Genomic DNA, 26403 nt, shown 5'->3' with positions numbered 1-26403 from the left:
GACAGATTATTTCACTTATAATTCACTGTATCACAATTCCAGTGGGTCAGAAGTTTACATACACTAAGTTGACTGTGCCTTTAAACAGCTTGGAAAATTCCAGAAACTGATGTCATGGCTTTAGAAGCTTCTGATAGGCTAATTTACATAATTTAAGTCAATTGGAGGTGTACCTGTGGATGTATTTCAAGGCCTACCTTCAAACTTAGTGCCTCTTTGCTTGACATCATGGGAAAATCAAAAGAAATCAGCCAACACCTCCACAAATTTGGTTCATCCTTGGGAGAAACGTCCAAACGCCTGAAGGTAACACGTTGATCTGTACAAACAATAGAATGCAAGTATAAACACCATGGGACCACGCAGCCGTCATACCGCTCAGGAAGGACACGCGTTCTGTCTCCTAGAGATGAACGTACTTTGGTGCGAAAAGTGCAAATCAATGCCAGAACAACAGCAAAGGACCTTGTGAAGATGCTGGAGGAAATGGGTACTAAAGTATCTATATCCACTGTAAAACGAGTCCTATATCGACATAACTTGAAAGGCCGCTCAGCAAGGAAGAAGCCACTGCTCCAAAACCGCCATAAAAAAGCCAGACTACGGTTTGCAACTGCACATGGGGACAAAGATCGTACTTTTTGGAGAAATGTCCTCTGGTCTGATGAATCAAAAATATAACTGTTTGGCTATAATGACCATCGTTATGTTTGGAGGAAAAAGGGGGGGGGTTTACAAGCCGAAGAACACCATCCCAACCGTGAAGCACGGGTGTGGCAGCATCATGCTGTGGGGGTGCTTTGCTGCAGGAGGGACTGGTGCACTTCACAAAATAGATGGCATCATGAGGAAGGAAAATTATGTGGATATATTGAAGCAACATCTCAAGACATCAGTCAGGAAGTTAAAGCTTGGTCGCAAATGGGTCTTCCAAATGGACAATGACCCCAAGCATACTTCCAAAGTTGTGGCAAAATGGCTTAAGGACAACAAAGTCAAGGTATTGGAGTGGCCATCGCAAAGCCTAGACCTCAATGCTATAGGAAATTTGTGGGCAGAACTGAAAAAGCGTGTGCGAGCAAGGAGGCCTACAAACCTGACTCAGTTACACCAGCTCTGTCAGGAGGAAAGGGCCAACATTCACCCAACTTATTGTGGGAAGCTTGTGGAAGGCTACCCGAAACGTTTGACCCAAGTTAAACAATTTAAAGGCAATGCTACCAAATACTAATTGAGTGTATGTAAACTTCTGACCCACTGGGAATGTGATGAAATAAATAAAAGCTGAAATAAATCATTCTCTCTATTATTATTCTGACATTTCACATTCTTAAAATAAAGTGGTGATCCTAACTGACCTAAAACAGGGAATTTTTACTAGGATTAATGTCAGGAATTGTGAAAAACTGAGTTTAAATGTATTTGGCTAAGGTGTATGTAAACTTCCGACTTCAACTGTAGGAAGAAAATCTGCCAACATTAAAGCAACGCATTGTTAGTGTCATGCAAAACGCTACAAGTTATGGCGCATTTGATATGGCTTGCTGTATACCATTTCACTACTGTGTGAATGAAAGCACAAGCGGAATGCTGCTTTGTTCCACAAAGACCCATGCTGAGGGACTGCAGAACGAGTCTAGAGGGAGACAGAATAACAAGGAGAGATTGGAAATTCTCTGTTTATGAAGGAGATAATCAAACCAAACACTACTTTGAACACAATGAAATCTTCGTTGACAGTTTGAGCGATATGGGCAAACCAGAATGGGTCTTAAGTTGTGCCTCCATTACTGCGGGGCAAGATGCTGTAGCTCTGTAGCTCTCGCAACAAATGAAATCTGCTGCTCTGACCTCAGAACCAAGGTGATCCTGCCGCTTCCTCATCAATCAGGTGCTGCCAGGTCTCAGATAATGGATGGAGAGACACAGGGGAAGAGTGGAGACTCAGGAAGAACAGCCACTCTCATTCACACTCTGTTATTGTTCATTTCACCCCCCTCTCACAGACCCACAGGGGTCTAATAGAGGGATAGAGGACTGGAACAGACATCAACAACACTAACTTTTCTCCAGGCCCCAGTGTGTATCGACTAATACAGCCCCTATATGCTTTACAACAGACACATGCTAATGCACACATGCACAACACACACAATGTCTCTAACTCATTGTACATATCACACTACCTCCCTTCCTCTCCCCTCTCCCCCACACACTCTCCTCTTCATCTCTCCACTTTATATCTCCGCTCTCTCTCTCTCTCTCTGTCTGTGTATAATATATCATTTTCTTCTGGCCGCCCATGGCTGAATGTGCTTACATTAAGGAGGAGCTGAGGTAATCAGGGGCTTTGAGAGGGAGATAGCCACTGCAGCGGCGGGCGGCTGCACTCATTTTTTCTGTCCTTTTAAAAGCCTTCCCCAGGGAGAGGCCAATACCAGAGATTGCCTCGCCACCATCAGGACGCCCTGTCCTCCTCTTATTGGTCTAAAAGACTCCTATCTGCCGAAATAAATATGCTGACCCTCAGAGTCAGCCCAGCCACAAAGACCCCACCATGTGGCGTAGTCGACACCGACCCCACAGCAGGCTGCTGAGCCTTTCAACGCAGAAACATAAACAACACCGGCGTACCTCATTAAACCACAAGTGAAGGCCCTCGACAGTCATAATTATAAACAGCCTATTTGAGCAGCAGAAAGAGGCATTGTGTTTATTTGGGTCCATTAACACAAGGTGCCGGTACTCCAGACACACCGCTGATACCCTCTCTGGGTTTCATGAGAGGAGAGCCGCCGTGCCATAGAGTGCCTCGGTATTATGCCGGGAATAACCACTTGACCATATTTCAATATGCAAACACTTTTCAACAACATAATCGGCAGAGCAAACACAGTGTGGCTGAGTGGAATCCCCACGTGGCCCTGTCTGGCCTGGCTACTCTCTGATAAAGCTCCATAGGGACCTCCAGTGACGGGCTGGACACTCAGACAATGATCCTGCCAGAGAGGGGACACCACAGGAAAGCTAACACTGACCGACTGGCGTTTACGTGGCTTTATTTCAATCATACACTGACCGACCGGTGTTCAAGTGGCTTTTTTTCTATCATAATAAGGAGGATTCAAAGTGTGCCCTGTGCTAATCTCACAGCAGCAATGACAGTGGGGAATCTGGAGTGGGCTTAATGCAGGGTCTCCGAGCTCGCACACGCACATGCACACACACGTACACGCACACGCACACACAGGCTCCAGGGCTAGTGTGCCTCCAGGCATTGGCAGCTCGAAGGGGTGAGAGTAGGGCATCAATCAACGTCCCCCACCCCGGTGTGTGCTCTCCGTGAGGCAGAGAGGGTAGCGGCAGGGCTGGAGTGGCTACCGCTCATTATGAGATCGTTAGAGATCGTTTTTCAGCTGAGTTTTAGGTTTGTTTGGTTTTTCTGGGGAGGGAGGTTTCCTCTAACAGGGTGTGAGATAAGATCACCCTGCTAGCCTGGCTCCTCTCTGCGCTTTGTTTTCACAGCCTATGTCCCGAATAACACTCTATTCCCTATTTAGTGCACTATTTCTGACCAGGGCCCATAGGTAGTGCACAGTCTGGTAAGATGTGGGGAGGCCTAGATATGGCTTAGATCCCCTGCGATGCTAACAAGATGGCTGTTCTTTTTTCTAGCTCCTAGCCAATTTCACAGTATTTTTTTGTTATTTCTTACATTATTTGCTCAGAACGTTTCTTGCATTACCACCTACAGCCGAAAATAACTTTTGGATATTAGATGGGCAGTCAATCATCAGCATTGCAACCAGAAATTAGACATCAAATACCACCCACCGCTTCCGAGTATATTACTCGCTAACGTTCACTCCCTGGACAATAAAGTAGACGTGCTCAGGGCAAGGCTCTCCTTCCAGAGAGACATCGGGGACTGCAACATCCTCTGTTTTACGGAATCATGGCTCTCTCCCGATATACTGTCCCCGTCTTTTCAGCCATCAGGGTTCTCAGTCCATCGCGTGGACAGGAAGAAAGAACTCACCGGGAAAAATTAAGGTGGAGGTGTATGTTTCATGATTAACTACTCATGGTGTGATTGTGGTAACGTCCTTCTGTTCTCCTGATCTGGAATACCGCACCATCAAATGCAGACAGCATTACCTCCCAAGAGAAGCAGACACTGCGACGGACCTCATGGAACTACACTGGACTTTATACAAACTGGAAACCGCATATCCTGAGGCTGCATTTATTGTAGCTGGGGACATTAAAGGAAATCTGAGGAAACAAGGCCCTCCCCCACCCTCCCGTCGGTAAATCAGATCACGCCTCAATTATGCTCCTCCCCTCATATAAGCAGAAACTTAAACAGGAAGTACCCATAGTAAGGAATGTTCAACGTTGGTCTGACCAATCAGAATCTATGCTTCAAGATTGTTTTGATCACACGGACTGGGAAATGTTTGGGGTTGCCTCAGAATAGTATACACTGACTCAGTGACTGTGTTCATCATGAAGTGCATACAGGATGTTGTTCCCACAGTGACGATTAGAACTTATACAAACCAAAAACCGTGGATAGATGGCAGAATTCGTGCAAAACTGAAAGCACGAACCACCGCATGTAACCACGGCAAGGTGACGCGGAACATAGACATATACAAACTGACCAGCTATGACCTCCGTAATGCAATCAAGGAGGCAAAATGACAGTACAGGGACAAAATGGAGTTGCAATTCAACGGCTCAGACACGAGACGCATGTGGCAGGGACTCCAGACTATCACGGATTACAAAGGGAAAGCCTTTCAAGCTAAACACATTCTTCGCCCACATAGAGGAAAACACAGAGCCGCTGACTTGGGCCACTGCCGCTCACAAGGACTGTGAGCTCCAGAGTTCCTCTGTGGAGATGGGAGAACCTTCGAGAAGGACAACCATCCCTGCAGCACTCCACAAATCAGGCGTTTATGGTAGAGTGGCCAGACGGAAGCCACTCCTCAGTAAAAGGCACATGACAGCCTGCTTGGAGTTTGCCAAAAGGCACCTAAAGAACTCTCAGACCATGAGAAACAAGATGCCAAGCATCACGTCTGGAAGCAGGGATCAAGGGAAAGATTCACGGCGCAAAGTACAGAGAAATATTTGATGAAAACCTGCTCCAGAGTGCTCAGGACCTCATACTGGGGTGAAGGTTCACCTTCCAACAGGACAACAACTCTAAGCACACAGCCAAGACAACGCAGGTGTGGCTTCAGGACAAGTCTCTGAATGTCCTTGAGTGGCCCAGCCAAAGCCCGGACTTGAACCTGATCGAACATCTCTGGAGAGACCTGAAAATAGCTGTGCAGCGACGCTCCCCATCCAACTTGACAGAGCTTGAGAGGATCTGCAGAGAAGAATGGGAGAAACTCCCCAAATACAGGTGTGCCAAGCTTGTAGCGTCATGCCCAATAAGACTCGAGGCTGTAGTCGCTGCCAAAGATTCTTCAACAAAGTACTGAGTAAAGGGTCTGAATACTTATGTAAATGTGATATTTCAGTTTTTTATTATTAATATATTTCCAAAAATGTCTAAAAACCTGTTTTTACTTTGTTGTTATGAGGTAACAACAAAGGTAGATTGATGAGGATTTTTTTGTTGTTGTATTAATCCATTTTAGAATAAGGCTGTAACGTAACAAAATGTGGGAAAAGTCAAGGGGTCTGAATACTTTCCGAATGCACTGTATATAGTTTTTGTTTACATTTACTTTGTTTACAAATATTTGAGTGAAACAAGCATATATTTTGGGTTCTGATGTGGTACGTCAGTTGAACCAAGCTCATGAGGCATTTATAAGTTATAATTTTAAGGATCAATGGGTACATTTAATTAATTCCGAAGTGTAAAAATGGATGAAGCAACTGCAGATTGCCCCTTTAATGCAGCAAGAGGTAGTTATAAAACCCTTTGGTGAGGGAGACATTAGGCAGACCCTCTGCCAAGCAATTTGAATTCTCTGCATGCTTTCACAGACTGATGGGCAGCTCAGTTAGAGGCAGGGAGTTAGAGACTCTAACCAGGACATCTGAGGACCTCAACCTCTTGACAAGTGTTTATATAAGGGATACATAACATTTTCATACAGATGTTCCCTTTGGTGTGAAATTACATTGTTCCACCATGCAGTCGATGAATCATGGAGCTTTCCATTTGGTAGACACACTGTTCCAGTTTAAAAATCGCCAGTAAAAATGAATGAGAGGCAATTATGAAGTTAATGCAAGTTTAGAATAATGAAGTCTTGTTTGAACTGCAGAGATGGTCATAAACCGGAATACCTATATGTCAGCTTGAATCAACCCATTCTGAGGAAGACATTGAACACTCCTGTAGTATATTCAGCCAGGGTGGTGATCACTGGTTCAGCTTACTCTGGCCTCAACTTTTATGTAGAGAGGCTGACAACTATGTTAAATGTGGTCACCAGACCTGGTTTCAAATACATGTGTATTTGAGTATCTGGTATTTGAAATAATTTTTTCTGTGTTTGAGTATTTTCAAATACACAGCCCAAAACAAGTACTTTTATTTGAGTATTTGAATGGTTATTTGTAAAAACCAAATAGTCTACCAAATTGTATTTGAGAGTATTTTCAAATATTTATTTCAAATACTATTTTCAAATACCTGGGTTAAAAACATGGGAGTGTATTTTTGTCAGTGTATTTGAGTATTTTGAAATACTTTCCAAGTGTGTTTCCAAATACATTAACATATTAAACTACATGTCTTCTCAAATAAAATATATCTGAATACTTACTTTGAATACATGTGAAAGTAATTGAGATATTTGAAATAGTATTTGAACCCAGGTATGGTGGTCACTCTTAGCACCCTGTACATGTCAATCCCTGAGTTTTCTCAGTTAATGAAAGGAGCTCAGTGGATGTTGCTTTACTAAAGTCATTTTTTATCTATGAGGTTATTCATATCACAGCCCCTTTGACTGACGATTGCTCCTAAGAACTGTTATAACTAAGGGCTTTCCACCTGCTTCCACCAAGCTTTCCCTCCGCTGAACTGAACTGGCTCACCAGAAGGTCTTTAAAAGCTGATTCAGTTGATACCATGTGGGCAAGGCAACACAAAGACCCATTATATTTTAGAAATTCCTCCATTTACATATTCATTGACTGAGGCTTGGCCCGCACTCCAGAAACAACAGTTAGCTATATCCTGGGCTCACACCACAGCTAAAATGGTGAGAGTCTCAGCATACAGTATAACATAATATACAGGCCCTTATCCAGCATATTCACCTGGTAATACATCCACGTCTATCTCCCCATGGTGAACGATAACATCCACCTTTCACATCAACACCGAGCGCATACATCAGCATAAATATATCGTAGAATGCATAACAGAGTAACCAGACACACCAGGCACGTGGCAGCTTCATAAAGCTACCTCAGCTTATCAGATCTACCTGTGAATAGCTTACTGAAAATAAGAAACAACCCGTTCATATAGGGGACGTCATGTGACGGGATAGGGATGTAGCTCCGTTGGTAGAGCATGGCGTTTGCAACGCCAGGGTTGTGGGTTCGTTTCCCACGGGGGGCCAGTATGAAAAATAAAAATAAATGATGTATGCACTCACTAACTGTAAGTCGCTCTGGATAAGAGCGTCTGCTAAATGACTAAAATGTAAAATGTAAAAAATGAATAGGAATCACTTCAAATGGAAAATAAATGAGTGATGTGTAGTTTTTGTTAAATTGCTAGAGTGGAGAAAATCCATAGACAATCCATCGCCAAAAGGTCTGAGCCCCCTAAAGGTTTCTGGATGAGTGAGATGAACACCGATTTGTTTACTTAATCACCTAATTCTCTCCTGATACACTCTTCAGCTGTCCCCATAGGATAACCTTTTTTGGTTCCAGGTAGAACCCTTTTGGGTTCCATGTAGAACCCTCTGTAGGGTTTCTACCTGGAACCAAAAGGGGTTCATCAAAGGGTTCTCCTATGGGGACTGCCGAAGAACCCTTTTAGGTTCTAGATATAGCACCTTTTTTTCTAAGAGTTTAGGTAGGAATTAACACTTAATCAAGGGATATGGCTTTCTGACCATATTAATTACCTAATGTATATACAGTAGGTACATCCATTGGACAGATAGATAGTAACACTAAACATAAGGAAGGGGTTATTAAATGGTTTAAGCATGACTTCACATGGTTTTATTCATCAAATAAAATTCCTCAGAGGCCAGACCAGTGAGAGAGACAGAGACGTCTGACTCATTAAGATGAGTACAAGACTGATATGTAAGAAGGTGATGGAGCCATTACCCATAGTGCTCTGAGGACATAATCACCCAGCATTAAACTCAACTAGAAAGGTGAAATGACCCTAAATACCCACAAGCTGAATATTCAAAATTCCTCTGGTGCTACACACACAGCCTTTATGAGTCAGTGCTCCTTGCAGATTGAGTCTTAACCCAGACCGTGTACTGCAGACTCCAGACTCTGAAAAGCCATGCAGTGACATTGGAGAGAGATGCACACGGGCATACCTCCCTTCTGATTAGAAAAGAGGACATGAAAAATGATCCCTCCGACAGATATATAGAGCTGGATTATTAGATCACCTGAGGTAGATAGAGTCCAGACTATCACGACAGAGATAAACCTTCACTCCTCTCAGTGCTAATCTGGTGTAAAGCCATGCGGTGCTCAGGGGTCATCTCCTCTCCTCCTTGGCCCAGTAGAGCTCCCTTCCTCCCCACGCTACACTCATCCAAGGCCCCCCTGACGTCAGGGGCTACCACTGCCAGCGTCTGATACTGTCACTACTCTTTAGATAATGACTCTCTAAGTCAATTAATTCTCTCCTAAGGAAGAAAGACTGGTGTTACTCTGGGACCTTTTGTTAGGGGAGTACATCCCTAAGACATCCAAACATCACACATCAACGTCATTAACATGGACTTGCCAATAGGAAAAATGAGGCCTAGAAGATATCTCTTTCCAAAGGCACTATCCTACATTATAAAATGGGTTGTTTGGATCCTGGATGCTGATTGGACAAGTGGCGTTCCAAGCCGTGCTGTATTGGCCTGCTAACAGTTCCATTTGAATTATCACTATGCCTCCATAAGAATACAGTGCCTTGCAAAAGTATTCATCCCCCTTGGCGTTTTTCCTATTTTGTTGCATTACAACCTGTAATTTAAATTGATTTTTATTTGGATTTCATGTAATGGACATACACAGAATAGTCCAAATTGGTGAAGTGACATCACTAAGCAAGAGGCACAACCAAGCAAGCGGCACCATGAAGACCAAGGAGCTCTCCAAACAGGTCAGGGACAAACTTGTGGAGAAGTACAGATCAGGGTTGGGTTATAAAAAAATATCAGAAACTTTGAACATCCCACGGAGCACCATTAAATCCATTATTAAAAAATGGAAAGAATATGGCACCACAACAAACCTGCCAAGAGAAGGCCGCCCACCAAAACTCACGGACCAGGCAAGGAGGGCATTAATCAGAGAGGCAACAAAGAGACCAAAGATTACCCTGAAGGAACTGCAAAGCTCCACAGCTGAGATTGGGGTATCTGTCCATAGGACCACTTTAAGCCGTACACTCCACAGGGCTGGGGTTTACGGAGGAGTGGGCAGAAAAAAGCCATTGCTTAAAGAAAAAAATAAGCAAACACGTTTGGTGTAGCCAAAAGGCATGTGGGAGACTCGCCAAACATATGGAAGAAGGTACTCTGGTCAGATGAGACTAAAATTGAGCTTTTTGCCCATCAAGGAAAACACAATGTCTGGCACAAACCCAACACCTCTCATCACCCCGAGAACACCATCCACACAGTGAAGCATGGTGGTGGCAGCATCATGCTGTGGGGATGTTTTTTTATCGGCAGGGACTGGGAAACTGGTCAGAATTGAAGGAATGATGGATGGCGCTAAATACAGGGAAATTCTTGAGGGAACCCTTTTTCAATCTTCCAGAGATTTGAGACTGGAACGGAGGTTCACCTTCCAGCAGGACAATGACCCTAAGCATACTGCTAAAGCAACACTCGAGTGGTTTAAGGGGAAACAATTAAATGTATTGGAATGGCCTAGTCAAAGCCCAGACCTCAATCCAATTGAGAATCTGTGGTATGATTTAACGATTGCTGTACACCAGCGGAACCCATCCAACTTGAAGGAGCTGGAGCAGTTTTGCCTTAAAGAATGGGCAAAAATCCCAGTGGCTAGATGTGCCAAGCTTATAGAGAGATATTGTGTGTTGTGTAAATCAAAAATGATACAAACCCCCAAAAAATCCATTTTAATTCCAGGTTGTAAGGCAACAAAATATGAAAAATGGCAAGAGGGGTGAATACTTTCGCAAGTCACTGTATCATGTTCATGTTGCTGTCCGAATCATCTCTTGTATTCATCTCAACTCACACATTTTTTCCCCTTGCTTCCAGCCTAGCATTTAGTTTGGTACAGCGGGGGTTAATATACACTACAGTTCAAAAGTTTGGGGTCAGTTAGAAATGTCCTTGTTTTCGAAAGAAAATAATGTTTTTTGTCCATTAAAATAACATAAAATTGATCAAAAATACAGTGTAGACATTGTTAATGTTGTAAATGGCTATTGTAGCTGGAAACGGCTGATTTTTTATGGATCAAACTTTTGAACGGTAGTGTAAGTCTCGCTCGCTATATGCCTGTCTGACCTCAGAAACAATTTTTCACTTTAGAATTTCGATCTCTGTAATACCATAGATAGCGTGAATGGTGCCCAGACGAGACAACCTTTTCTGAGCCAGATGAAATCACGCATCAACGTCATTATCATGGACATATCCAGGTAAATGCCAATAGAAAAGAAAAACTCAAACGAACAAAAATGCAGCTAGTGTACTGTCATTCCAGGTTCAATATTTGGCGTGATTGATTTAGCTGAGCTAGCTAGCAAGTGACAATAACATTATCCAGCCTGTATGACAACCATTTTGTTTAGAACAAATGACCAGTCCTTTTGCATAGCAACTATGCAAAAATAAATGTCCACATTTGTCACTAAATTAATAGTAGCATGCTGAATGAGGGTGCTGTAAACTGTCATGTCAGCACTTCATGAGGTGAAGACTCCCCTGTTAAACAAGGTAAGGAGGAAGCTGCAGCAGCTGTCTGTTAAACAAGGTAAGGAGGAAGCTGCAGCAGCTGTCTGTTAAACAAGGTAAGGAGGAAGCTGCAGCAGCTGTCTGTTAAACAAGGTAAGGAGAAAGCTGCAGGAGCTGTCTGTTAAACAAGGTAAGGAGAAAGCTGCAGCAGCTGTCTGTTAAACAAGGTAAGGAGGAAGCTGCAGCAGCTGTCTTAAACAAGGTAAGGAGAAAGCTGCAGCAGCTGTCTGTTAAACAAGGTAAGGAGAAAGCTGCAACATGCTGTCTGTTAAACAAGGTAAGGAGGAAGCTGCAGCAGTTGTCTGTTAAACAAGGTAAGGTGAAAGCTGCAGCAGCTGTCTGTTAAACAAGGTAAGGAGGAAGCTGCAGCAGCTGTCTGTTAAACAAGGTAAGGAGGAAGCTGTAGCAACTGTCTGTTAAACAAGGTAAGGTGAAAGCTGCAGCCGCTGTCTGTTAAACAAGGTAAGGAGGAAGCTGCAGCAGCTGTCGTCATGTATCCTACAGTATGCAGATGAACCCAGAGGTATGCAGACCAGTAAAGACCCGGTAAGAAGGTATGGAAATACTGTAGAGCTTAGCCCTAAATCCCATGGTGTTGTTAGGGCCAGCCATTTTCTAGTTTTTTAGACAGCCATATTGTAAAGCTCTTGACTTGATGTTATTAAGCCCTTTGACCTGACCACACAGTTAGCTAATACTTTCACTGCTGAGAGTTGAAGGCAAACAACCTGTACCACCATTTTATGATAATTGCTCCAACAGGTCCATCCTACCATCCTTTCATCCTAAAATAAAAACAACTGCAGGAAGAGAGAAAGAGAACAATCTTTCTCTATTGCAGCCCTCTTATTTTCCATAGCTAGTTTTTAATGTTAAATTTATTAATCTAGAACGCCTTCTCAAATAAATAATAATAATAATATAATAATATTCCATTTAGCAGACGCTTTTATCCAAAGCGACTTACAGTCATGCGTGCATACATTTTTACGTATGGGTGGTCCCGGGGATCGAACCCACTACCCTGGCGTTACAAGCGCCATGCTCTACCAATTGAGCTACAGAGGACCACAGATCGGCAATTATTTATTCTCAGAGAAGGCTTGACTGTATTGTTTTATTGGCATTATTAACGCATGCCTCGTTGGCAGCCAACACGCTTCTTTCCCTTTAGTTTTCCTCTCTCTTTCATGACCTTATTAAGTGTGGCTCTCCGTTTGTTGGGCCAGGCCATTGAGAGGTACTAATAACACTCAGCTGGCTGGCCTGGGGGGGGGGGGTTAATGGCCACCACATGGGGTAAGTAAGGGGAGCTGCTGGGGAGGAAAGAGTGTGTCACTGGTGGGAGTCTGAGGCCGGTGGTAGCCCACATCTGAGGCCCAGTGGGGGCCCTCGTCTGAGGCCCGGTGGGGGCCCTCATTGAAGCCAAGCAAACAAACACTCGGTGGAGGAACATTGGATTGTTCTCCTACTGGCAGAGGCAAGCGGGCCCTGGAGCACCAAACATAACACACGCCAAGCGTGTGAGTTTATAAACAGCAGATCACTCACAGGGGAGGAGGGGCTTTATTACACTTTAATACTGTACATCATTCACTGGGTTACTAATGCTGAACATGGAATCTGACTGGCTGTGTACCATCTAACCAGTATGCAGCTACAGTATATACAGCAGGGAACTCCTGTTGATAATTATTGCCATAGAAAAGCTTTATTGGTAAAAGGAAACGCATTTCTATTAAACAACACCAGTAATGAAGATGTGGTTGATCTATTTTATATATAAAGAATAATCATCAAAATAATTAGACTACTTACTAAATTGACTTATTTATTATTATGGATAATCATTCATGTATAATGTATTATCTTTAAAATTCCAACCTAGCATATGAATGGTAATATATAAGAATAAACACCTGAGGAAAATGTGAAAGATTTACAAACATCTCTTAAATAGAATACAGTAGGAGTAGTAGCCTATAGTCCTATAAGCCTATGTTTCCCATAAGGCTGATTTCTAAGAAGGAATTCCAGTCAAGGGAGGGATTATCAACTCCCAACATATAGGATTTCTCCAATAAACAAGGCTGTACAGAATTGGGTGATGTAGGTTTCTTATCTTCCGCTAAAATGACAATCTCACACATCAACATACACACTACATCTAACACACCAACTACATCTAGAAGACAGGCAGAGGGCCTCAAACTAAAGTGTTCATGACGTTGTAGTCTGCATCACAACTGGGTGGACTCGAACTGTGCTGACACACACACACACACACACACACACACACACAAACACGGCCGCTGATCCCTGAAAACAAAGAATAACAACAGACAGCCACTTTATCAAGAGGGAGAAAGAGGCCAAAAAGGAGATTAGGATGATGGGCGAGCCCCTCCACCTTCCTCTGCACAGGCCCAGATAAATCTCACACAAAGCAGCTGGGGCCTGGGGGCCAGGGCAAGAGTCTGGGTGGACCTGCCTGCCTGCGTCACTCCCCTCTACATGATACCACCAAGAGCAAGCACTCACAAATTCATCAACAATTAGCTCTGGGAGGGGTTCACCACCACGGCCTGCAGGATCAACACATCATTTTAACCCCCCTCATTCTCTCTCTACAGAGTTGGTAGAGGAGGAGAGCCATATCAAATTATATTATATTTGCTAATATCTTTAAGGCATAATCCATGTACAGTGGTGTGCGAAAGTATTCACCCCCTTGGCATTTTTCCTATTTTGTTGCCTTACAACCTGGAATTAAAATTGATTTTTGGGGGGTTTGTATCATTTGATTTACACAACACGCCTACCACTTTGAAGATGCAAAATCTTTTCTATTGTGAAACAAACAAGAAATAAGACAAAAAAAACAGAAAACTTGAGCATGCATAACTATTCACCCCCCCCCCCCTCTCTATAAGCTTGGCACATCTAGCCACTGGGATTTTTGCCCATTCTTCAAGGCAAAACTGCTCCAGCTCCTTCAAGTTGGATGGGTTCCGCTGGTGTACAGCAATCTTTAAGTCATACCACAGATTCTCAATTGGATTGAGGTCTGGGCTTTGACTAGGCCATTCCAAGACATTTAATTGTTTCCCCTTAAACCACTCGAGTGTTGCTTTAGCAGTATGCTTAGGGTCATTGTCCTGCTGGAAGGTGAACCTCCGTTCCAGTCTCAAATCTCTGGAAGACTGAAACAGGTTTCCCTCAAGAATTTCCCTGTATTTAGCGCCATCCATCATTCCTTCAATTCTAACCAGTTTCCCAGTCCCTGCCGATGAAAAACATCCCCACAGCATGATGCTGCCACCACCATGCTTCACTGTGGGGATGGTGTTCTCGGGGTGATGAGAGGTGTTGGGTTTGCGCCAGACATAGCGTTTTCCTTGATGGGCAAAAAGCTCAATTGTAGTCTAATCTGACCAGAGTACCTTCTTCCATATGTTTTGGGAGTCTCCCACAAGCCTTTTTGCGAACACCGAAACGTGTTCCCTAATTTTTTTCTATAAGCAATGGCTTTTTTCTGCCCACTCTTCTGTAAAGCCCAGCTCTGTGGAGTGTATGGCTTAAAGTGGTCCTATGGACAGATACCCCAATCTCCGCTGTGGAGCTTTGCAGCTCCTTCAGGGTTATCTTTGGTCTCTTTGTTGCCTCTCTGATTAATGCCGTCCTTGCCTGGTCCGTGAGTTTTGGTGGGCGGACCCCTCTTGGCAAGTTTGTTGCGGTGCCATATTCTTTCAATTTTTTAATAATGGATTTAATGGTGCTCCGTGGGATGTTCAACGTTTCGGATATTTTTTTATAACACAACCCTGATCTGTACTTCTCCACAACTTTGTCCCTGACCTGTTTGGAGAGTTCCTTGGTCTTCATGGTGCCGCTTGCTTGGTGGTGCCCCTTGCTTAGTGGTGTTCAGAACAGGTGTATATATACTGAGATCATGTGACACTTAAATAAAGTCCACCAGATCTTATTTGGGGGCTTCATAGCAAAGGGGGTGAATACATATGCACGCACCACTTTTCCGTTATTTATTTATTGAAACAAGTAATTTTTTTTATTTCACTTCACTAATTTTGACTATTTTGTGTATGTCCATTACATGAAATCCAAATAGAAATCCATTTAAAATTACAGGTTGTAATGCAACAAAATAGGAAAAACGCCAAGGGGTATGAATACTTTTGCAAGGCACTGTATTTCACACTGTGTCTGTAATGTATCTGTAATATCCACAACAAATGCCTTGATTAAAATGTAGGCTAACTAATTTATACGGGAGGTGTCATTAAACCTAATGTATTACATCTGTAATTAGGCCCATTTTCATGAATTTCAATGTATCAGAACGATGACTATTTAAGTAGCCCACTGTTTAAAGAAATCATTACAGATGACAGATTGATAACTTCCTGCCCTTATGGCATTCCATCTGCAGTGTTTATTTCCACACTAATCCAGCCTCCCTCTGACCACAGAACTACCAGGATTACACAGGGGTTAATACAAGGATTAATGGAAAATCTAGAGCACTAAGGGGTCCTGAATTTAGTCCTGTCTAATGCCTGGTGAGGAACATGAAATAATAACCCAAGCTGTGGCACCAAAGCAAACACATTTTGGACAGATATAAAAACAAGCAGATCTTCAACAGTCCTTTGTGACATGTTTTTCACAAATGTTGTGAAAAAGACTGAACATGAAGGATAACATGCAATAACCATGGATCAGATAACCATTTTCATAATGGGATCACTGGTTAAAAATAATCCATTGGTTGTTTTCATCCCAAATTGGGATTTGATTATCTGTGGTTAACAAATATGAAATGTGAATAAAAAATATATATTAAAAAAAATCTGCTGGCCTATGAAACCAATTATAGTATGGCGACCTCCCTTTTCCAACTTCAATCATTCCCCCCCCCAACCCCCCCACAAGCGTGAAAACAGCTCCAGACATTTTGGAAGATGGTTATTTTAATTAGCATATGAGCATAAGTAGGAATTCTAACAGCTTGCCTCACCATGAAAAATAAAAAAAGATAATACCATTTTGGAGCCCAGGCTGCATTAACTCTTCCCCGGTTTCCATGGTAACCTGCTCCTGGACCAGACAGTGTGATGAGGAGGAGAGGGCGCCAAGGACACACACACACACACGCTGGAGCTGCTGCTGCCAAAACCTTGCACACTCGCACACACAAAGCCGGGGCCAATTACCCTGCTCCCAGTAAGGCAAGGGTTAAGGCCTTCACACCTTGACCAGAATGCAGATGAGCTTTCATCACTCTTCCCAGAGACCAGGCCAAACACACAACCAATCAGCAATGGGAAAACAATACTCCTAAAAAAAAATCCCAGAGATGTCAAAACAGTGCAGGGCTGGAGAGGAGAGAGGAGACGGCATGTCATTACATAGATGGTCTACAGCCTTTAATCCAAGTCTAACGGGAAGATGGCTGGTGTACAGCCTTTAATCCCAGTCTAAAGGGGAAATAGCTGGTCTACAGCCTTTCATCCCAGTCTAAAGGGGAAATGGCTGGTCTTCATGTTCCTTTCATAGTTACCCAATGCTTAGGTGTACCTCCACTGTACTCATATCCTTCCATATCCTTGTCTGTACATAATGCCCTGAATCTATTCTACAACGCCCGGAAATCTGCCCCCTTTTTTTCTCTGTACCGAACGCACTAGAAGACCAGTTCTTAAAGCCTTTAGCCGTATCCTTATTATATTCCTCCTCTGTTCCTCTGATGATGTAGAGGTTAACCCAGGCCCTGTAGCCCCCAGTATCACTCCTACCCCCCAGGCGCTATCATTTGTTGACTTCTGTAACCGTAAAAGCCTTGGTTTCTTGCATGTTAACCACAGAAGTCTCCTCCCCAAGTTTGAGTTATTCACTGCGTTAGCACACTCTGCCAACCCTGATGTTCTAGCAGTTGTTCTAGCAGTGTCTGAATCTTGGCTTAGGAAGGCCACCAAAAATTCAGAAATTTCCATTCCGAACTACAACATTTTCTGTCTAGATAGAACTGTCAAAGGGGGCGGAGTTGCAATCTACTGTAGAGATAGCCTGCAGAGCTCTATCATACTATCAAAGTCTGTGCCCAAACAGTTTGAGCTTCTACTTCTAAAAATCCACCTTTCCAGAAATAAGTCTCTCACTGTTGCCGCTTGCTACAGACTCCCCTCAGCCCCCAGTTGTGCCCTGGACACCATATGTGAATTGCTTGCCCCCCATCTATCCTCAGAGTTCGTACTGCTTGGTGACCTAAACTGGGATATGCTTAACACCCCAGCAGTCCTACAATCTAAACTAGATGCCCTCAATCTCACACAAATTATCAAGGAACCTACCAGGTACAACCCTAAATCCGTAAACATGGGCACCCTCATAGATATCATCCTGACTAATTTACCCTCTAAATACACCTCCGCTGTCTTCAACCAGGATCTCAGCAATCACTGCCTCATTGCCTGTGTCCGTAATGGGTCCGCGGTCAAATGACCACCCCTCATCACTGTCAAACGCTCCCTAAAACACTTCAGCGAGCAGGCCTTTCTAATTGACCTGGCCCGGGTATCCTGGATGGATATTGACCTCATTCCATCAGTAGAGGATGCCTGGATGTTCTTCAAAAGTGCTTTCCTCTCCATCTTAAATAAGCATGTCCCATTCAAAAAAATGATATAACCCCTGGTTCACCCCAGACTTGACTGCCCTTGACCAGCACAAAAACATCCTGCGGCGTACTGCATTAGCATCGAACAGCCCCCGCGATATGCAACTTTTCAGGGAAGTCAGGCACCAATATACACAATCAGTTAGGAAAGCAAAGGCTAGCTTTTTCAAACAGAAGTGTGCATCCTGTAGCACTAACTCCAAAAAGTTTTGGGACACTGTAAAGTCCATGGAGAATAAGAACACCTCCTCCCAGCTACCCACTGCATTGAGGCTAGGAAACACTGTCACCACTGATAAATCTATGATAATGGAGAATTTCAATAAGCATTTTGCTACGGCTGGCCATGCTTTCCACCTGGCTACCCCTACCCCGGCCACCAGCTCTGCACCCTCCGCTGCAACTTGCCCATGCCCCCCCAGCTTCACCTTCACCCAAATTCATATCGCTGATGTCCTGAAAGAGCTGCTAAATCTGGATCCCTACAAATCAGCTGGGCTAGACAATCTGGACCCTTTCTTTCTAAAATTAGCCGCCGAAATTGTCGCAACCCCTATTACTAGCCTGTTCAACCTCTCTTTCGTATCGTCTGAGATCCCCAGAGATTGGAAAGCTGCCGCAGTCATCCCCCTCTTCAAAGGGGGTGACACTCTAGATCCAGACTGTTACAGACCTATATCCATCCTGCCCTGCCAAGTATTTGAAAGCCTAGTTAAACAGATCACCGACCATTTCGAATCCCACCATACCTTCTACGCTATGCAATCTGGTTTCCGAGCTGGTCATGGGTGCACCTCAGCCACGCTCAAGGTCCTAAACGATATAATAACCACGATCGATAAAAGACAGTACTGTGCAGCCGTCTTCATCGACCTGGCCAAGGCTTTCGACTCTGTCAATCACTGCATTCTTATTGGCAGACTAAATAGCCTTGGTTTCTCAAATGACTGCCTCGCCTGGTTCACCAACTACATCTCAGATAGAGTTCAATGTGTCAAATCGGAGGGCCTGTTGTCTGGACCTCTGGCAGTCTCTATGGGGGTGCCACAGGGTTCAATTCTCGGGCCGACTCTATTCTCTGTTTATATCAATGATGTCGCTCTTGCTGCTGGTGACTCTCAGATCCACCTCTACGCAGACGACACCATTTTGTATACATCTGGCCCTTCACTGGACACTGTGTTAACAAACCTCCAAACGAGCTTCAATGCCATACAACACTCCTTCCGTGGCCTCCAACTGCTCTTAAACGGTAGTAAAACTAAATGCATGCTCTTCAATCGAACGCTGCTTGCACCCGCCCGCCCGACTAGAATCACTACTCTCGGCGGGTCTGACTTAGAATATGTGGACAACTACAAATACCTAGGTGTCTGGTTAGACCGTAAACTCTCCTTCCAGACTCACATTAAGCATCTCCAATCCAAAGTTAAATCTAGAATCGGCTTCCTATTTCGCAACAAAGCCTCCTTCACTCATGCTGCTAAACATGCCCTCGTAAAACTGACTATCCTACCGATCCTTGACTTCGGCGATGTCATTTACAAAATAGCTTCCAACACTCTACTCAGCAAATTGGACGTAGTCTATCACAGTGCCATCTGTTTTGTCACCAAAGCCCCATATACTACCCACCATTGTGACCTGTACGCTCTCGTTGGCTGGCCCTCACTACATATTCGTTGCCAAACCCACTGGCTCCACGTCATCTATAAATCACTTCTAAGCAAATCCCCGCCTTATCTTAGATCATTGGTCACCATAGCAACACCCACCCGTAGTATGCGTTCCAGCAGGTATATCTCACTGGTCATCCCCAAAGCCAACACCTCCTTAGGCCGCCATTCCTTCCAGTTCTCTGCTGCCAATGACTGGAACGAACTGCATAAATCTCTGAAGCTGGAGACACTTATCTCCCTCACTAACTTTAAGCATCAGTTGTCAGAGCAGCTTACCAATCACTGCACCTGTACACAGCCCATCTGTAATTAACCCACCCAACTACCTCATCCCCATATTGTTATTTACATTGTCATTTATTTTGCTCCAGTGTTAATACTAAATTGTAATTATTTTTGCACTATGGCCTATTTATTGCCGTACCTCCATAACTTACTACATTTGCACACACTGTATTTAGATTTTCTATTGTGTTATTGACTGTACGTTTTGTTTTTGTTTATTCCATATGTAACTCTGTGTTGTTGTTGTTTTTAATCGCACTGCTTTGCTTTATCTTGGCCAGGTCACAGTTGTAAATGAGAACTTGTTCTCAACTGGCTTACCTGGTTAAATAAAGGTGAAATAAAAAAAGTTATAATAATAATAATCCCAGTCTAAAGGGTAAATGGCTGGTCTGTATAATGTAATCCTAGTCTAATGGGGAAATGGCTGGTCTACATCCTTTAATCCCAGTCTAAAGGGGAAATGTTTAAAGTTATCAGAGTGTGGTGTGAATTAACTCCTCTCCTCTCCTCCCAACCTCTTATGGCCCTTACAGTGCATTCGGAAAGTATTCATAATAAAGTCTATAATTAAACCACTATCCAGTATCATTAAACCACTATCATTAAACCACTATCATTAAACCACTAGCCACTATCATTAAACCACTATCATTAAACCACTAGCCACTATCATTAAACCACTACATTAAACTACTATCATTAAACCACAAAAGAAAGAGCTATTATTTGCCCGACATAGTGAAGTGACCTGCTTTATTCCTAATGTGTCCAGAGAATAACATCATCAAAGAGTTTGCTGGCACAGATAGGACATGAGAAGGTAAATAGAGATGTCATCATCATCAGTAGGGTGGATGAGGAGCTCTAACTCCCAGTGTGGTGTCTCTTTGTTAAACTGAAGTTGTGCTTCTAGAGGCCAAAGGATTGTGTGTAGCGAATCTGTATCGGGTCACCTGTAAATCTGTCAGCATGTGGTTTTGCAATGCGTCATCTTCCGTGGTGATGGCTAACTCCTGCACTCTAAAGCCTCTGGACCACAGCAGCTGAGTGTCTTTTTCAGATCCATCAGAGAGACATTAACACAGAGCTGGCTGAGTCGTCAGTCTCAGTCTCAGTCTCAGTCTCAGTCTCAGTCTCAGTCTCAGTCTCAGTCTCAGTCTCAGTCTCAGTCTCAGTCTCAGTCTCAGTCTCAGTCTCAGTCTCAGTCTCAGTCTCAGTCTCAGTCTCAGTCTCAGTCTCAGTCTCAGTCTCAGTCTCAGTCTCAGTCTCAGTCTCAGTCTCAGTCTCACTCTCACTCTCACTCTCACTCTCACTCTCACTCTCACTCTCACTCTCACTCTCACTCTCACTCTCACTCTCACTCTCACTCTCACTCTCACTCTCACTCTCACTCTCACTCTCACTCTCACTCTCACTCTCACTCACTCTCACTCTCACTCCCACTCCCACTCCACTCCCACTCCCACTCCCACTCCACTCCCACTATTTATAGCGAGCAGGCCAACAGTCTTAACATTCTATTGAGCAACTGCATATCTGCCAGGAGCAGAATTAGACCTGGGTCACGGCAGTACAGCCTCTACCTCACTGAGATCATGTGGTGTGGCACAGACACAGAAGACAAAGATCAAGAGCCCTGCGCTGAGCTGAGACTCTAGTCCTGACCTTCCTCTGCTCTGCTCTGGCAATGAGGGGAAGAGAGGCTCCTGGCTACAAATGGTAGAGTGGAATTAAAATGGATTTCTTGGGGGCTTGTATCATTTGATTTTCACAACATGCCTACCACTTTGAAGATGCAAAATATGTTTTATTGTGAAACAAATAAGAAATAAGACAAAGAAATTACAGAAAATTTGAGCGTGCATAACTATTCACGCAGTATAAACATCCCCACAGCATGATGCTGCCACCACCGTGCTTCACTGTAGGGATGGTGTTCTCGGGGTGATGAGAGGGGTTGGGTTTGCGCCAGACATAGCGTTTTCCTTGATGGCCAAAAAGCTCAATTGTAGTCTAATCTGACCAGAGTACCTTCTTCCATATGTTTTGGGAGTCTCCCACATGCCTTTTGGCTACACCAAACGTGTTTGCTTATTTTTTTCTTTAAGCAATGGCTTTTTTCTGCCCACTCTTCCGTAAAGCCCAGCTCTGTGGAGTGTACGGCTTAAAGTGGTTCTATGGACAGATAATCCAATCTCCACTGTGGAGCTTTGCATCTCCTTCAGGGTTATCTTTGGTCTCTTTGTTGCCTCTCTGATTAATGCCCTCCTTGCCTGGTCCGTGAGTTTTGGTGGGCGGCCCGCTCTTGGCAGGTTTGTTGTGGTGCCATATTCTTTCAATTTTTTAATAATGGATTTAATGGTGCTCCGTGGGAAGTTCAAAGTTTCGGATATTTTTTTATAACCCAACCCTGACCACAACTTTGTCCCTGACCTGTTTGGAGAGCTCCTTGGTGGTGCCCCTTGCTTAGTGGTGTTGCAGACTCTGTGGCCTTTCAGAACAGGTGTATATATACACTGCGATCATGTGACAGATCATGCGACACTTAAAAAAAAATTACTTGTTTCAAGAAGTTCTATAACGGAAAAGTGGTGCGTGCATATGTATTCACCCCCTTTGCTATGAAGCCCCTAAATAAGATCTGGTGCAACCAATTACCTTCAGAAGTCACATAATTAGATAGATTGCACACAGGTGAACTTTATTTATTTCACTTCACCAATATGGACTATTTTGTGTATGTCCATTACATGAAATCCAAATAAATCCATTTAAATTACAGGTTGTAATGCAACAAAATAGGAAAAAACACCAAGGGGGATGAATACTTTTGCAAGGCATTGTAATAGTTATACTGAGCTCTGTGATGCATCCCCAACCACCCCCTCCTTCCCTACTCAGTAGGCATCCCTAACCACCCCCTCCTTCCCTACTCAGTAGGCATCCCCAACCACCCCCTCCTTCCCTACTCAGTAGGCATCCCCAACCACCCCCTCCTTCCCTACTCAGTAGGCATCCCCAACCACCCACTCCTTCCCTACTCAGTAGGCATCCCCAACCACCCCCTCCTTCCCTACTCAGTAGGCATCCCCAACCACCCCTCCTTTCCTACTCAGTAGGCATCCCCAACCACCCCTCCTTCCCTACTCAGTAGGCATCCCCAACCACCCCCTCCTTCCCTACTCAGTATGCATGATGCTTTCTTCTGCTTTTGAAGACTATCTGTAGACTCCTTTTGAAAGGGGACCCCTGTTTCCATAAGGTCATGGTGAGCAGGACTGGCCTTTGAATGTACCCCCAAAGCACCAATTTCTAGTGATTCATTGGCTGCTCCTCTTTATAATTCTTCCCTGCTGTACATTACATTAAACATTGGCTAGCCCTCAGCCCTCTAGCTAGCCCTCAGCCCTCTAGCTAGCCCCTAGCCCTCTAGCTAGCCCTCAGCCCTCTAGCTAGCCCTCAGCCCTCTAGCTAGCCCTCAGCCCTCTAGCTAGCCCTCAGCCCTCTAGCTAGCCCTCAGCCCTCTAGCTAGCCCTCAGCCCTCTAGCTAGCCCTCAGCCCTCTAGCTAGCCCCTAGCCCTCTAGCTAGCCCTCAGCCCTCTAGCTAGCCCTCAGCCCTCTAGCTAGCCCTCAGCCCTCTAGCTAGCCCCTAGCCCTCTAGCTAGCCATCAGCCCTCTAGCTAGCCCTCAGCCCTCTAGCTAGCCCCTAGCCCTCTAGCTAGCCCCTAGCCCTCTAGCTAGCCCTCAGCCCTCTAGCTAGCCCCCAGCCCTCTAGCTAGCCCTCAGCCCTCTAGCTAGCCCCCAGCCCTCTAGCTAGCCCTCAGCCCTCTAGCTAGCCCTCAGCCCTCTAGCTAGCCCTCAGCCCTCTAGCTAGCCCTCAGCCCTCTAGCTAGCCCCCAGCCCTCTAGCTAGCCCTCAGCCCTCTAGCTAGCCCTCAGCCCTCTAGCTAGCCCTCAGCCCTCTAGCTAGCCCTCAGCCCTCTAGCTAGCCCCCAGCCCTTTAGCTAGCCCTCAGCCCTCTAGCTAGCCCTCAGCAGTCAACATGCACAGTATGAATATGGTTTTTTTCTAAGGTTAGGGAAAGGTGCAGTGAATAGTGCCACTTTCTAGGATATCAATATATATTAATGTATTTATGGTTGTTTTTAATGTTGTCTTGCTTTTTAATCATTACATGTGTTATTGTTTTTACCAGAGAACCACTTTGGAAACAAGTTTTAATCAATACTTTCAAGTCATATCCTCTGGGTCCACATTGTACATTTTGTTGTATATGTCTGTTACCAAAATAAATTAAATGAAGTAGTATATAACATGGAGGAGAGGAGAGGAGAAGAGGAGAGAAGAGGAGAGGAGAGGAGAGAAGAGGAGAGAAAAGAGGAGAGAAGAGGAGAGCACCTCCATAGGTGAACACAGGTCCATCCGATGCTCTTCCACCACATCTCCTCTCTCGAAGATGAAATGGGTATATTCATTCTCTTCTAAATGCTTTGAGTCTTAGATGGGTGCCAGGCGCACCGGTTTGTGTCAAGAACCGCAACACTGCTGGGTTTTTCACGCTCAACACTTTCCTGTGTGTATCAAGAATGGTCCACCACCCAAATAACATCCAGCCAACTTTGCAACTGTTGGAAGCATTGGAGTCAACATGGGCCAGCATCCCTGTGGAATGCTTTCGACACCTTGTAGAGTCCATGCCCCGACGGATTTAGGCTTTTCTGAGGGAAAATGGGGGTGCAACTCAATATTAGGAATGTGTTCTTAATGTTTTATAAACTCATTGTATTTGGCTTCCTTTCTTTATACCAAGTTGAGATTCTCATCTGTCAGATACAATTGGAACTGAGTTGATATCCCATGGTGTTACAAAGTTAGAGCTAAAAGTCTGATGGCACCGGCATCCATATCACCTACAGTATATCACCATATCGGTGGCCATCTTAGGTCGTACCGGTATGTCAGATTAGTATAACAGAAACACAACACTTTGAATAAAATAACAGACAAATGTTAATGACAAGTTGAATGGATGAAATTGTGTTGAAGTGTTAAAATATATGCATATTTGGGGGAATTAAAACGATTTACTTCTGTTACAAAAGGTTAATAAAATAAAAAGTGTTACTGCTTGACAGACAGTGTCTCTTTGTAATCAATACCAATTTGAGGTAAAAAAAATGACCCCAGTTGACACTTTTAAGCAAGAAATTTGTTGCCGCTTTTAGAGTTAATGATGGTGAATACTAAAAGTGGATGGGCCTGATTATATACAGCATCAGACAGACAGCGAGGCAGCATTCTCTCTCCTCTCCATTTCATCTCTTTATGGAAGCTCGCACTGTGTGTTAAATGTCCGGACCGAGGAGTGACAAGATCCCCACTGCTCTTAACAGCTCCAGCCACACACACTCACAGACTCACACTGAGATGATGAGGTGGAGAGAAACTACACGGATGAGGAGGGTGATAAAACCATCTACCTCTCTGGTGACAGGGACAAGCCCCACCACAATCCATCTACCTCTCTCTCTCTGGTGACAGGGACAAGCCCCACCACAATTCAGCTACCTCTCTCTCTCTGGTGACAGGGACATGCCCCACCTCAACCATCTACCTCTCTGGTGACAGGGACAAGCCCCCCTCAATCCATCTACCTCTATGGTGACAGGGACAAGCCCCCCTCAATCCATCTACCTCTCTGGTGACAGGGACAAGCCCTACCTCAATCCATCTACCTCTCTCTCTGGTGACAGGGACAAGCCCCCCTCAATCCATCTACCTCTCTGGTTACAGGGACAAGCCCCACCTCAATCCATCTACCTCTCTGGTGACAGGGACAAGCCCCACCTCAATCCAGCTACCTCTCTTGTGACAGGGACAAGCCCCACCTCAATCCATCTACCTCTCTTGTGACAGGGACAAGCCCTACCTCAAACCATCTACCTCTCTGGTGACAGGGACAAGCCCTACCTCAAACCATCTACCTCTCTGGTGACCGGGACACGCTTGTGCCAGGCTTCTAGGCTAGTGCCAAAAGTAAGCGACCATAAACCACACAACGGACATTTATCTGATGAAAAGCCAGGGTCCCGTCTCCTCTCTCTCTCATTCCCATGTCAGATGAGCAGGGTCCAGAGACCGGCCACTCTCTCTCCTCACACACTGTCTCTGTGTTTGGTCTCACAAAGAGCTCCAGTCTCACCTCACAGCCCTCCGCTCTCTCCGCTCACTCCCTCACTGAGAGAGAGAGCGTAATCGAGCACTTCACAAACACCCCCACAGCACAAGGTGAATCACTTTTGCAGGCCATTTAGCACTAACAACCAGCCCCTCTGTTGCCACGGCAAATTGAGCAGAGAGAAAAAAAAAGGAACGAAGCCTTGGACCTCTTCACACCAGTCTGGTCGAGCGATGTTAGCTTCTCTCTATTAGACACATCACCACCCATCACAGCCAACAACAGTTACAGTGGGGGAAAAAAGTATTTAGTCAGCAACCAATTGTGCATGTTCTCCCACTTAAAAAGATGAGAGAGGCCTGTAATTTTCATCATA

At 44.5% G+C, this 26403-nt stretch overlaps 1 protein-coding gene across 1 annotated transcript in view; it reads right to left on the bottom strand.

Moving 5' to 3' along the window:
* The window catches only part of LOC311105026 (AF4/FMR2 family member 2-like), a gene marked incomplete at both ends in the record, with an annotated part of 221560 nt that overhangs the window by 190286 nt on the left and 4871 nt on the right, over window positions 1-26403 (bottom strand). Inside the window, one exon of the mRNA XM_084147006.1 lies at window positions 12557-12677. Coding sequence (XP_084003132.1) covers window positions 12557-12677 — 121 coding nt within the window. The remainder of the gene's footprint in view (window positions 1-12556; window positions 12678-26403) is intronic.

The sequence above is a fragment of the Coregonus lavaretus genome (assembly GCF_964263955.1).
Source record: "Coregonus lavaretus genome assembly, chromosome: 29".
In the NCBI taxonomy this organism is placed as follows: domain Eukaryota; kingdom Metazoa; phylum Chordata; class Actinopteri; order Salmoniformes; family Salmonidae; genus Coregonus; species Coregonus lavaretus.
Note: the sequence above shows the minus strand (reverse complement) of the source record. Positions and strands in the feature narration are given on the sequence as shown.